The sequence below is a fragment of the Bos indicus x Bos taurus genome, chromosome 4 (genome assembly GCF_003369695.1).
Source record: "Bos indicus x Bos taurus breed Angus x Brahman F1 hybrid chromosome 4, Bos_hybrid_MaternalHap_v2.0, whole genome shotgun sequence".
Lineage (NCBI taxonomy): Eukaryota > Metazoa > Chordata > Mammalia > Artiodactyla > Bovidae > Bos > Bos indicus x Bos taurus.
In genome coordinates this window covers 96,133,369-96,148,252 of record NC_040079.1, presented here as the reverse complement: position 1 = coordinate 96,148,252, position 14,884 = coordinate 96,133,369, and the positions used below count along the sequence as shown (strand labels likewise).

Below are 14,884 nucleotides of genomic sequence, written 5' to 3'. Positions count from 1 at the left end.
GGTATATATACATATTTATACATGATTCATGGGGAAACCCGTAAACTGTCCTACCACATTAAAAACCTACTTAATGATTTGTGAAAGCTCTCTTTTCTTTGCTGTTCTTGAAGGCTGTAACCTATAGACTGAAGGATATTTAGGGTGTAGAATATGGGTATTCAGAGTTTTTGTGCTATGAAATTAGCAGTTTCGAGCCAGCAGATGACTCCTTGATTTAATTGGATTCTAAATACACAAATTTCAGTAAGAATTGTTGGTAAGGGAAAAGGATAGAGCCTAATATTTGTTATGGGTTCAAGTATTTGCTCTAACTCTGTGTTAAATTAAGAAGTAAAAAAACAATGAATGAAACAAAGCCAAATCCCTACTTCTGACGCTTGAGATATAATTTGTTAATTTTTCCATCATGCAAAATTTAACCTTCTTCTGTTTGTCCAGTTTTAAAAAAAAATGTGCTTTATGAATACGCACAGACACCTGCAGTTCGATCCTTTTTACTACTTCCACAACTTTTCTCTATTCAAAACTTAAAAACCATATATTAAAAATAAGTCAGCCAACTGATCAGTCTCTTTAAACCAGCAAAGAGCAGAGGCAAAGCTCAGTGAAGAATAGTATTAACTGTTTTCGTGCTGATAGGTTTGGTAACTTAAACTGTGACTTTAAGAAATAAATGGGCAGAAGACCTGAATAGACATTTCTCCAAAGAAGACATTGTTGTTATTTGGTCTCTAAGTCATGTCCAACTCTTTTCTGACCTCATGGACTGTAGCTGCCAGGCTACTCTGCACATGGGATTTCCCAGGCAAGAATACTGGAGTGGGTTGCCATTTTCTTCTCCAGGGGATCTTCATGACCAAGGGATTGAACCCCCATCTCCTGCATTGGCAGGCAGATTCTTTACCACTGAGCCACCAGGGAAGCCCAGAGAAGACATACAGATGGCCAACGAACACAAGAAAATATTCTCAATACTGCTTATTATCAGAGAAATGCAAGCCAAGACTATAATGAGGTATCACCTCACATCAGTCAAAATGATCATCATCAAAAAAATCTATAAAAATAAATGCTGGAGAGGATGCAGAGAAAAGGGAACTCTCTTACATTGTCGGTGGGAATTTACAGCGTTACAGCCAATATGGAGAGTGGTATGAAATTCCTTTAAATACTTGGAATAAAATTACTGTATGACCCAGCAATTCCACTACTGTGCATGAACCCTGAAAAAAACCATAATTCAAAAAGACACATGTACTCCAATATTCATAGAAGCACTATTCACAATAGTCAGGACATGGAAGCAAAGTAGATGTCTACTGACAGATGAATGGATAAAGAAGTTGTGGTATATTTATACAATGGAATATTACTCAGCCATACAAAGGAATGAATGTGAGTCAGTTGAGCTGAGTTGGATGAACTAGAGCCTGTTATACAGAGTGCAATAAGTCATAAAGAGAAAAACAAACATCATATATTAATGCATATATATGGAATCAGAAAAACAGTACTGATGAATATGTTTTGCAGGGCAGGAATAGAGAGTCAGACGTAGAGAATGGACTTGTGGACACAGCAGGAGAAGGAGAGGGTGGGATGAATAGAAAGAGCCTCATCGACATATATACACCACCATGTGTAAAACAGACAGCTGGTGGGAGGCTGCTGTTTAACACAAGGGGCCCAGCCTGGCGATCTGTAAGGACCTAAAGGGGTGGGATGAGGAATGTGGGAGGGAGTTTCAAGAGAGAGGTGGTACACACATACTTACAGCTGTTTTGCATTGCTGTACAGGGCTTCCCTGGTGGCTCAGAGGTTAAAGCATCTGACTCCAATGCGGGAGACCCAGGTCGATCCCCAGGTCAGGAAGATCCTCTGGAGAAGGAAATGGTAACCCAACTCCAGTACTCTTGCCTGGAGAATCCCATGGACGGAGAAGCCTGGTAGGCTACAGTCTATGGGGTCTCAAAGAGTCAGACACGACAGAGCAACTTCACCTTCACAGCAGAACCAATACAACTTTGTAAAGAACTTATCCTTCAATATAAAAAAAGATTAAACAACAACAGCAAAAAATCTAAGAAATACTAGAAGAGGAAAAGTTTGAACTATTTCCTGTTTGTCAGCTCCAACCTAAAGAAATACATGGCAGATTTTTACAATTCCCATGAAAAATGTACACAGAATACCTGGGGTAATTTTATTTAGAGAGTATTATTAACATGGTTGTGAGACAATTAAAAATAATGCAGAAATACTCCACACTCTGTCTCAATTTGACAGAATAAATTGACCAAACATATTAGACATAGGCATCACAAATAATCTGTTGAATAAATGAATTCTGACAAATCCTGCTCATTTTCATTTTAGTGATGTCATTTTGTGTAACGTTACTCCTTACGTTATATGGCTTTCAAAGGTAAACCTAGCCTTAGGCAGACAACTCATGTAATACATTTTTATGACAACAAATACGTTTCCAAGCACAATTTTAGCAGACAGCAAGTGAAAAATTGTCAAACCAATGAAAATAAAATCTTCATTCTTTCAGCTGTTTTGAAGTTTTATTACTTCTTCTCATACTCATCGGCTTAGATGTTACCAGTGTACATAATATTATTCTATTTGACATCATTTTCTTTCCACCCTAGGAATAAAGTAACTGCAGCTGACTTTAATTTTAATAGAGAATGATAAATGTGAAAAGGAAGCAAGAGTATATAGATGTTATCTACCTTTCATTAGAAAAACTGTTCATACAATCATTATATAAGATAATTATATTTCCATAGAGAGTTGTAACATATTACAATTGTGGACAAATGATTAAAACAAGAGAATTGTGTACAAACGTAAGTTATCTCCAAGGGTCTGAGACAAGTTGCTTCACACTCCTTACTCCCCAGAAAGCAATGCAGATGGAAAAAAATATCTGAAGAAATAAAACACAGAGAGGAAGAACAATTAAAATGGATTCAACACTTCAGTTCAACTGAGTTAGAAATTCTAGGGGAAAGTGAATAAACGTATTTTAAACAATTAAATTATTCAAATTTAACCTAGCGGTTGTTCAGTAATAGAATTTAGCCAATCCAGCTTAAAACACATTATATGAAGAGTAGGATTAAAAAGCTCTGTTTCTGCGGCTTAAAAAAAATACCGTCACAGATCTGGGTCATTTCTAGGGATGAGGCTATAAAATTAGTGAATGAAACAGAACTGCCTTCTGGCACTTGGAAGATGTCTTCTGGCATTTGCAACATGCAACATACTGCATGTTGTTTGTATTGTACTAAACAACCTCATTATTTATATAGTTTAAGAAGCCTTTGGAAAAGGAGAAATAAAAATGTTATTAAGGAATCATTCCTCTCTGAGGCAATGTGACCTAGCATATCATGAACTTCACCCAGTATGAATTAGATTTTAAAGACTGCTGACTTAACTTCTTAGTCTCTTGATCTTACCAGATATAAAACTGTAACTGCAAAATTCTCTTTAAAATTTAAGAAACTGCTGAATCATGATAAGCAGCCATAAGAGTTCACTGAGTTTATTCCTTTTGCTTTCAAGTGACACCGCATATTCCCAATAAATCATCAAAATTTAGCCAAATAAAATTGTTGAGTTCTTATAGTCCTAACACGAATAATTCCGCCATCCTCAGTAAGAGTTCACAGGTTGCAGAATTCCTCACTGTGTGTCATCTAAATGCCATAGTGACCCAAACACACTCCTCTTTGACTCTTCTTGAGGTAACATCTAGGCACTAGTCATAGTCGTACACCTAGGAGGTTTCCAAAGTCAACCTTTCCCTTTATCTATGCATTAAATTAAGCTATATGATTTTACTTTCATGATCCTCACATTTTAGGTGTTATTAGAGTGATGATGAAAAATGCTCAAACAGCTGGGGACATGTGGATAGCTGTGAAAGTTTCTCAATATTTTCTTTTATTGTGCAAACTTCTTCAAAAGATTAAAATAGGACCATGTGCCTCTTCCCCGAAAGATCACTATTACTGAAAGATCCAGTAAAATGCATACAAAGAAACATGTTTAAGTAAAAAGATGAAGGCATGGGGAATGTTTTGCGGTTTTGCGGTGACAGACTAAAATGAAGCCAAAGCTGCTGGCTGAGGCCAGTCATGCAGTCACAGAAAATACCTTGAACTCCTGTGATTTTGCTATTAAAGCCTGGATATGAAAATAACAACAAGACCTTCTTAAACCTGGATATTTAGATTAGATGGATAATTAGATTATAGGTTGTTCAGTTTCACATGAACCTTCTTTTTCTACAGAACCATTATCCTTCATTAACTAATGTGATAGTTTTATTCAAATCCATGTATTACTTCCAGCCTATAACATCAACAGTATAAAAAAAAGTAGCAAGACTAAAATAAAAAGTTATATTGAGGCAGGAGTTAAGAATAACATTAACATTCTGGAGTTGCCTCAGAAATCAAATGCAGTTTATTTAAAGGCTGGTTTTGATTTTGTTTCTTTTGACTGTGATTCAAGTAAAATGACCTCATGGGATTTCTCATGGTGGTACCAAGCAAAGTAATATCAAGAAAAGGAAGTATTTGTGAAAGGTAGTAGACTGCACAGTGAATTACATTTATATATGAATATGGGTTAGTGGTGACAGAGGGATAGCTGAGAAGACAGTTTTCAAGTGGAACAGAGGTGATAAATCTATGATATCAGTGTAAATAGTTTAATTTAGGTCCATAATATTAATTGAGCAACTTGTGCTGTGCAAGGCACTGGGATCTGAAATATATTTGGCAGTAAAAGTTTTTATTGGTTTTGAAACTAATGCGTAGGGTCACATGGATTATTTCATTGGTTGAAGTCTAGGGAGTATGATTTCAGTGAAATCTGTAAAACTGTATGTACAATTTTGTGAGTCTGTCATAATTCTTCTGGTCCTTACTCTCTACCTACTAGATGATCTGTACTTTCATCTTGGGTCTCTGAAATATTAAGAACTTCTGATCTAACAAGAGAATGAAAAAGATTATAATTTAGTACATGCTTTTACTGTTAATTCACTACTTCTCAACTGTATCTTTCTACTATAATTCCAGTACTACTTTCTTAAGGAGCTGTTCCTAACTGAAACACAGGGATCTTGTCTTTTCCAATTAACCAAACTGCTTTTAGGGCTTTCCTGGTGGCTCAGATGGTAAAGAATCTGCTTGTAATGAGGGAGACCTGGGTTCGATCCCTGGGTTGGGAAGATCTCCTGGAGAAGAGAATGCCAACCCACTCCAGTATTTTTGTCTGGAGAATTCCACGGACAGAGGAGCTTAGCAGGCTACAGTCCAAGTGGTCACAAAGAGTCGGACACAATTGAGCTTCTTACCAAAAAATGCAATGTTGCACAGTTTGTGGTTTTGTTTTCTGTTTTTGGTTTCCTATTTTTTTTCAGGCCCCTTGTGTTACCACTCCAAGTAGATGGAGAAGAAAAGCTAATGAAGAACAGGGATCAGATTCACATTCAAGATTAATGTGCAATGAGACCCTTGCTTAGGCTTGGCACTGTCTTAGGTGCCTTTACTAGATTATAATGTTTTATTTTCATGGCAAACTTGGGAGAATTAGCAAACAGTTTGTTGGTGAGCAATGGGAACTCATCGTTTATGTGTTTTACCAAGGAGTAAATATTAAATATCAGAATATTAATCATGAAATATTAAATATCAGAACTGTTGTGATGTTTTTTGTTTACTTAATGACCTCCAGAAAATCAAACTACACATCCTGGAAAATTAGTTCAGTGAATGTGTACATCAATAATGAATTCATTTTCTCTTTTAGTAATCACCTATATTTTTTGCCAGTAACTACTAGATTGCTAAGACCTTTTCACAATCAATATTTTAAGCACAAAGTGGATTTTTTAAAATATATAATGAAATCCAAATTGGCACACGATCATAGAAAGTAAACACAATGAATAGGTCCTTCTCAAAATATTCATGACTGAACTAGACACCCCGTTTTATTAGAAAATAGTTAAGGAAGAAAACACTGATTTGCTTTTATATTTTTCAGTGTGTTTATATATATAATAGATATAAACATGTATTTCATATATAATTTTAACATGGAAAATTACTTAACATGGACTCAGTATGATCACTTGATTACTACAGTCATTTCATTTAAAATTTTCCCTCATCCAACCTTTCTCTCAATTTTTGTATTAGGCTGTTCCTTTTAGTTCTCCATATTTGATCAGGTTAAATGTGTCATTCAAGATTAAATATTCATTAAAATATTTCTCAATCAACTATTTGTACAATGAAGGCAAGAGAACCACTACTTAGGCTAGTGTAAGAGTAAATGGCAACCATAGCATTTTTTTTTTTTTACAATATTCTTCCTTAATCTCTAGATATGATGTTTCCGGATACATAAACAAACTCAATGAACACTTATTTTACTCTAGGTCTGGGCAAGTCCCATGATTTTAACAGCTGGATTCAAAATATGAAACAGAGGAAGTTCACTCTTGGTGTCAAGCCCTCCCCATGTAACACATCATTAGTGGCCCTTGTCTTCAGGCTATTTCCTTGACTTCCCAGAGCCCTGGACTCTGATGCTTGAACTTTGGCCTGTACAGATGCTCTCCACGTTTTCTCCACCCCTTTCCCCAAAGTTCATCATCTGGCAGGTGGCTAATCTGAGCCATTAATCTATAATAAAATGTCAGTGGGAACTGACATGTCATTGTGCTGTTCCTCCCTGTTAGATAGAGACCTTATTAAAAATGGAGCAAATCTGGCATCTAATGTTTTTAAACTTTTAAAAATTGAAATACAGTTAATTTACAATTTTGTGCTAATTTCAGGTATACAGAAAGTGATTCAGTTATATATATATATATATATATATATATATATATATATATATATATATCTTCTTTTTCAGATTCTTTTCCATTATAGGTTATTACAAGATACTGAGTATAGTTCCCTGTGCTATACAGTTGGTCATTGTTGGTTATCGATTTTATATTCAGTAGTGTGTATATGTTAATCTTAAACTCCTAATTTATCTCTCATCCCTCCCCCTCTATCCTCTTTGGTAACCATACATTTGTTTTCTATGTCTGTGAGTCTATTTCTGTTTCATAAATAAGTTCATTTGTGTTTTATTTTTAGATTCCACATATAAGTGATATCATATAATATTTGTCTTACTTCCTTTAATAAGGTAATCTTTACGCTCATCTATGCTGCAGCAAATAGTATGATTTCACTTTTTTATGGCAGAGTAATATTCTATTGCCTTCAAACTGTGGTACTGGAGAAGACTTCCAAGCCCCTTGGACAGCAAGGAGATCAAACTAGTCAATCTTAAAGGAAATCAACCCTGAATATTCATTGGAAGGACTGATGATGAAGCTGAAGCTCCAGTACTTTGGTCATCTTATACGAACAGCTGACTCACTGGAAAGGTCCCTGATGCTGGGAAAGATTGAACACAGGAGAAGAGGTGTCAGCGGATGGGATGGCTGGATGCCATCACCGATGCAATGGACATGAACTTGAGCAAATTTTTGCAGATGGTGAGGGCCAGGGAGGCCTGGCTTGCCGCAGTCCATGGAGTCACAAAGAGTTGGACACAACTGGGCGACTGAACAACAACAATATTCTATTGTATATATGTACCTCATCTTCTTTATCCATCAAGCTGTCAATGGAAATTTAGGTTGCTTCTGTATCTTGGCTACTGTAAACAGTGCTCCTGAAAATTGGCATGTAAGTATCTTTTTGAATTATGGTTTTCTGTATGCTATGCTATGCTAAGTCACTTCAGCCGTGTCTGACTCTGTGCGACCCCATAGACGGCAGCCCACCAGGCTCCCCCGTCCCTGGGATTCTCCAGGCAAGAACACTGGAGTGGGTTGCCATTTCCTTCTCCAATGCATGAAAGTGAAAAGTGGAAGTGAAGTCCCTCAGTCGTGTCCGATTCTTAGCAACCCCATGGACTGCAGCCTAACAGGCTCCTCCGTCCATGGGATTTTCAAAGCAAGAGTACTGGAGTGGGGTGCCATTTCCTTCTCAGATGGTTTTCTCTAGATATATACAAAGAGTGGGACTGCAGGATCATATGGTAATACTATTTTTAGTTTTATAAAGGTACCTCCATACTGTTCTTCACAGTGGCTGCACCGATTTACCTTCTCACCAACTGTGTATAAAAGGAAATTGTTAGTTGCTCAGTCATTTCCAATGCTTTGCAATCCCATGACTGTAGCTTACCAGTCTCCTCTGCCCATGGAATTCTCTAGGCAAGAACACTGCAGTGGGTTGCATTCCCTTCTCCAGGAAATCTTCCCAATCCAGGAATCAAACCCAGGCAGATTCTTTACTGTCTGAGCCACCAGGGAAACCCAACAGTGAAGAAGGGTTCCTTTTTATCCACACCCTCTCCAACATCTATTATTTGTAGATATTTTAATGATAGCCATTCTCACTGGTGTAAAGTGATACCTCATTTTCATTTTGATTTGTATTTTTCTAATAATTAGATATGTTGAGCATCTTTTCATGTGCTTGTTGTCTATCAGTTTGCATTCTTTGGAAAAATGTCTGTTTAGGCCTTCTGTCCATTTTTGTTTGGGTTTTTTTTTTTTTTTTTTTGTATTAAGCTATATGAGCTGTTTGTGTATTTTTTGAAATTAATCCCTTATCAGTAGCATTGTTTGTAAATATTTTCCTCCCACTCCATATGCCATCTTTTCATTTTGTTTATAGACTAAATTTGCTCTGCAAAAGCTTTAAGTTTAATTAGGTCCCATTTGTTTACTTTTGTTTTTGTTTCTATTACTCTAGGGGATGGATCCTCCCAAAAATACTCCTGCAATTTATGTCAAAGAGTGTACTGCCTATGTTTTCTCTAGGAGTTTTACAGTATCCAGTCTTACATGTATGTCTTTAATCCATTTTTAGTTTATTTTTATAGAGGGTGTAAAAGTATGTTCTAATTTTGTTATCTTACAAGTAGCTGCCCAGTTTTCCCAGCACCACTTTTTGAAGAGACAGTCTTTTCTCCATTTTATATTCTTGCTTCCTTTGTCATAGATTAATTGACCAGAAGTGCCTGGGTTTATTTATGGGCTTTCTATCTTGTTCCATTAATCTATATGTCTGTTTGGGTCATACATGTTTGGCCATATATAATTAATGGGTCTAGATTAACCCATTACTCTATATGTCTGTTTTTGTGCGAGTACCATACTGCTTTGATGACTGTAGCTTTGTAGTGTGGTCTGAAATCTATATGATATAATCTGTGTCATATCTGCATGGAGCAAGTTTATAGGTGTTATTTTTTTCCAACAACAATTGTTCACTTCCTATCTCTGTATCACATTTTGGTAATTCTCACAAATTTCACACTCATTATTATTGTATTTGTTACAGTGATCTGTGGTCTTTGATGGTACTCCTATAACTCACTAAAGGTTTAGGTTATGGTTAGCATTTTTAGCAATAAAGCATTTTTAATTAAGGTATGTAAAAGCCTTTGACTGTGTGGATCACAATAAACTGTGGAAAATTCTTCAAGAGATGGGAATACCAGACCACCTGATCTGCCTCTTGAGAAATTTGTATGCAGGTCAGGAAGCAACAGTTAGAACTGGACATGGAACAACAAACTAGTTCCAAATAGGAAAAGGAGTTCGTCAAGGCTGTATATTGTCACCCTGTTTATTTAACTTATATGCAGAGTACATCATGAGAAATGTTGGACTGGAAGAAACACAAGCTGGAATCAAGATTGCAGGGAGAAATATCAATAACCTCAGATATGCAGATGACGTCACCCTTATGGCAGAAAGTGAAGAGGAACTCAAAAGCCTCCTGATGAAAGTGAAAGTGGAGAGTGAAAAAGTTGGCTTAAAGCTCAACATTCAGAAAACGAAGATCATGGCATCCGGTCCCACCACTTCATGGGAAATAGATGGGGAAACAGTGGGAACAGTGTCAGACTTTATTTTTCTGGGCTCCAAAATCACTGCAGATGGTGATTGCAGCCATGAAATTAAAAGACGCTTACTCCTTGGAAGAAAAGTTATGACCAACCTAGATAGCCTATTGAAAAGCAGAGACATTACTTTGCCAACAAAGGTTCGTCTAGTCAAGGCTATGGTTTTTCCAGTGGTCATGTATGGTTGTGAGAGTTGGACTGTGAAGAAGGCTGAGCGCCGAAGAATTGATGCTTTTGAACTGTGGTGTTGGAGAAGACTCTTGAGAGTCCCTTGGACTGCAAGGAGATCCAACCAGTCCATTCTGAAGGAGATCAGCCCTGGGATTTCTTTGGAGGGAATGATGCTAAAGCTGAAACTCCAGTACTTTGGCCACCTCATGTGAAGAGTTGACTCATTGGAAAAGACTCTGATGCTGGGAGGGATTGTGGGCAGGAGGAGAAGGGGACAACAGAGGATGAGATGGCTGGATGGCATCACTGCCTCGATGGACGTGAGTCTGAGTGAACTCCGGGAGTTGGTGATGGACAGGGAGGCCTGGTGTGCTGCGATTCATGGGGCCGCAATGAGTTGGACAGGACTGAGCGACTGATCTGATCTGATCTGATATAAAGTCGTTAAAGACATGATTGAATTATACACTTAAGAGACTATAATTTATCTGCAGTGGGAAACCAAAAAAACTGTGTAACTCATTTAGTGCAGTATTCCTTTACTATGGTGTTCTGGAACCAAATCTGTAATATCTCCAAAGTATGACTGTACTTCACTGTGTACATTTTCAGCCAAATTTAGACTTCTGTGTTGCTTTCCTAAAATTCTTCTGGAATGAATGTGCCTATTTAGTATCACTAACAAATCACACCCTACCTATAGAGTGAAGAGTATATTTTTATTTAAAAATTCTTTCTCTGATATTGGTGAAGTCCATAAGATACAAGTTAACTGGCTATTTAACACAAGGGTAACAACCACAACAGCAGCAATTTTTTTTAAGGGAAACACATTAAATATACAGAAGTTTTACTGAATTATGTGAAGAAAAATAAAACCAATTCTTTGTTAAGTATACTTTTGAACAATATATATTTTTTAAAGATGACTACTGTCTACTATATAGATAGGAATTTAAAATCAGACCTGAATGGATAAAAAATATCTCTATTTCCTATTAATGCAAGAGAATAAATAAACACAAACAGAATTAGAATAGAAAGTGAAGCCACATGTATTGAAGGTCCTTCTGAAATGAAAACATTTGAATATTGTTGTTGTTGGTTAGTCACTAAGTTGTATATGACTCTTTGCCACCCCATGGATGTAGCCTGCCAGGCTCCTCTGTCCATGGGATTTCCCAGGCAAGAATACTGGAGTAGGTTGCCATTTCCTTCTCCAGGGGATCTTCCTGATCCAGGGATCAAACCCTAGTCTCCTGTTTAGCAGGCATATTCTTTACTACTGAGCCGCCTGCAAAGCTCTAAAATATATTAGATAACAATATTTTTTTTTCCCTAGAATTTTGCAAGAACACAATTTGACAAATTCCAACTCAAAATAAGTTGAGAACTATTGATTTTACTTCCAGTATATCCTATGTATGAACAAACTACTGAGTCATATGTAGACAAACAAAAGGCTTAAGAGAAATATTTCTAGACACTGCACCTTCTACTTGGAAGTCTTGTGTTCTCTGTTTTTATTTCTGTACTCTATGTAAGGGAAAGTATAATCACAGCTATGTTTAATAGAAAGTCTTATAAAGATTCATTACTATTTAGACACTAAATCAAACAGTATGATTTTACATTTGCTTAAAAGTATATATTAATGTTATTAATTAAGGAAGAACAATATGAAAAGAAAGTTCTTGTGAATGCCCATGTACTAACAGTGGCTTATTTGAAAAGAATATATGTTTTCCTCAATCATTAATATTTTCTGAAATTAATGTTTAAACAAGAGAATACAATAAACATACCACAATCGTGTTTTTAAAAAGAAAACACAAAATAAACAAAGTTTTAAAATAATTCAGCTGAACTCCAAAACCAGAAAAATCAGGTATTTTATTATTTTTCTACTCAGTGCGGGGCAAAGATCCAGGACAAAAAAAGTACTAAGTTAATTTAGACAGCAAAGGCAGAATCTTTATTACAACCATTTCTTCAGTTCCCCAGAGATAACTAACTCCTATTGCGTACAATAATTTATTCACATCTTAAATCTAAATTGCTCAAGAACATGTTTTTACTTTTCAGCAGTACTCCTATAGAATATCCTATTGTTTACTCAGACCACCTTGGAGATATCACAGTGACATTTGAAAGCCATAATATTAGTAAAAAGATTAGAGATCACTTTAGTTCAGTTCAGTTTAGTCACTCAGTGGTGTCCGACTCTTTGCAACCCCGTGAATCGCTGCACACCAGGCTTCCCTGTCCATCAGCAACTCCCAGAGTTCACTCAAACTCATGTGCATTGAGTCGGTGATGCCATCCAGCCATCTCATCCTCTGTCGTCCCCTTCTCCACCTACCCCCAATCCCTCCCAGCATCAGGGTCTTTTCCAATGAGTCAACTCTTCGCGTGAGGTGGCCAAAGTACTGGAGTTTCAGCCTCAGCATCAGTCCTTCCAATGAACACCCAGGACTGGTCTCCTTTAGGATGGACTGGTTGATCTCCTTGCAGTCCAAGGGACTCTCAAGAGTCTTCTCCAACACCACAGTTCAAAAGCATCAATTCTTCGGCACTCAGCCTTCTTCACAGTCCAACTCTCACATCCATACATGACCACTGGAAAAACCATAGCCTTGACTAGACGGACCTTTGTTGGCAAAGTAATATCTCTGCTTTTGAATATGCTATCTAGGTTGGTCATAACTTTCCTTCCAAGGAGTAAACATCTTTTAATTTCATGGCTGCAATCACCATCTGCAGTGATTTTGGAGCCCAGAAAAAGAAAGTCTGACACTGTTTCCCCATCTATTTCCCATGAAGTGATGGGATCAGATGCCATGATCTTCGTTTTCTGAATGTTGAGCTTTAAGCCAACTTTTTCACTCTCCTCTTTCACTTTCATCAAGTGTTCTCCAAAACCTACCTACAATTCAGAGAATATACTGGAAGACAGTTGGCATGAACTAGCTACCGTGTATACAAAACCATCTGGTGGAAGCTGAATAAACCACAATTAACATAAAGTGAAAATAGATGCTACATTTCTCAAAAACATCTGTGGACTCTTTCCTTTCTGAATTCAAAGTTATGAATAAAGTGTCTTTATAGATATATTATTTTAAATATTTCCAGTATTACCAACCATTCTCTATGAGTCCAGCCATCTGGTAACATGGACGTTTAAGTCCCTGGTGGCTCAGATGGTAAAGAATCGGCCTACAATGCAGGAGATCCAGGTTTGATCCCTGGGTCAGGAAGATCCCCTGGAGAAGTGAATAGCTACCCACTCCAGTATTCTGGCTTTGAGAATTCCATGGACAGAGGAGCCTGACCAGCTGCCTGTCCATGGGGTCACAAAGAGTTGGATATGACTGAGTGACTAACACTTTCACTTTCTTTGATTATTTACTACATTCTTATCTTTCCTTATATGCAATGATGCATCTTCAATTTACACTGATTTCCTAAATATTTTCTCTAAATTTTCTAAATATTTTAATACATATACTCTCAATATCCAGGCTTCCTTCTTCTCAGTTTTTTCCAGATTAGTTTTGTTGTTGAAGTTTTTCAAAAGGACAGATACAAAGAAATACCCAACTTACCAGAAGTAACACATAGAGGAAAATTAGACAACCAAAGTTGATAAGACATGACTTATACTCAAAGTATGATCAGAATGCTTGCCTTGTCAAAACAGAAGCCTCACTTTATATTTTTCTAATTGTCCAATTTCTTAATGATAATGATGAAATTTTAGAAAGTTTTCTTGAACTACAGTAAACAATATGGAGACATGAAGACAGAATTATAATAAGGTCAAATTAATAACAGAACAGATATCACATGTGAGAATGATTATTCAGATGAATGATGACCATTCTTTTGGGAAAACATCTTAGGAAAGATATATTTTGTGGATACAGTCTTTTTACACTCATAGCCTTCCTCTTACACTTATTATGGAGCTACACATTTAAAAAATTTCTTTATGAATGTGAGAAGGGAAAAAATCAGGACAATAAAAAATGTTAAGGATAGTCTGCTTTGGTTTCTATAAAGTTGAGAATAAAACAAGAGTAGGAAGTATAAAGGAACTCAATGAACATTCAGATCAGATCAGATCAGATCAGTCGCTCAGTCGTGTCCGACTCTTTGCGACCCCATGAATCGCAGCACGCCAGGCCTCCCTGTCCATCACCAACTCCCGGAGTTCACTCAGACTCACGTCCGTTGAGTCAGTGATGCCATCCAGCCATCTCATCCTCTGTTGTCCCCTTCTTCTCCTGCCCCCAATCGCTCCCAACATTACCTAGTTTAACTCTGTGCTGAGACATTTTTATGTATTAAAATTAGCAATGGGTAAACCATTAAAAATAACCTGACTTCTTGTAATGTGCACTGACTTCACTTTTTTAAAAAGTATAATCCAATGAATTTAAAAATTACTTACTATTATAATTTTTACTTTTATATTTCTGCAAATAAGTCTAGTTATAACTAGAAATAAAATTTTATTTAGTTTTCCCAAATATCCCTCACATTGGCATAAACTTGTTTGCCTCATACCCAGTAGGTTTTGAAACTGAAGATTTTTGAATAAAATGTTGCTGGATTAATCATGGTCCTTAAGTGTCCTAACAGGACTCTCCATAATGCTAAAAAAACATGATATTTAATCTAA

At 36.6% G+C, this 14,884-nt stretch overlaps 1 protein-coding gene across 3 annotated transcripts in view; it reads right to left on the bottom strand.

Annotated features, from left to right (window-relative positions):
- Window positions 1-2,192: 2,192 nt before the first annotated feature.
- Window positions 2,193-14,884, bottom strand: part of AGMO (alkylglycerol monooxygenase) — a 390,090-nt gene continuing 377,398 nt past the window's right edge. For all 3 annotated transcript variants that reach the window (XM_027540026.1, XM_027540025.1, XM_027540021.1), the window contains one exon: window positions 2,193-2,941. In XM_027540026.1, coding sequence (XP_027395827.1) covers window positions 2,867-2,941 — 75 coding nt within the window. In that variant the 3' untranslated portion in view covers window positions 2,193-2,866. The remainder of the gene's footprint in view (window positions 2,942-14,884) is intronic.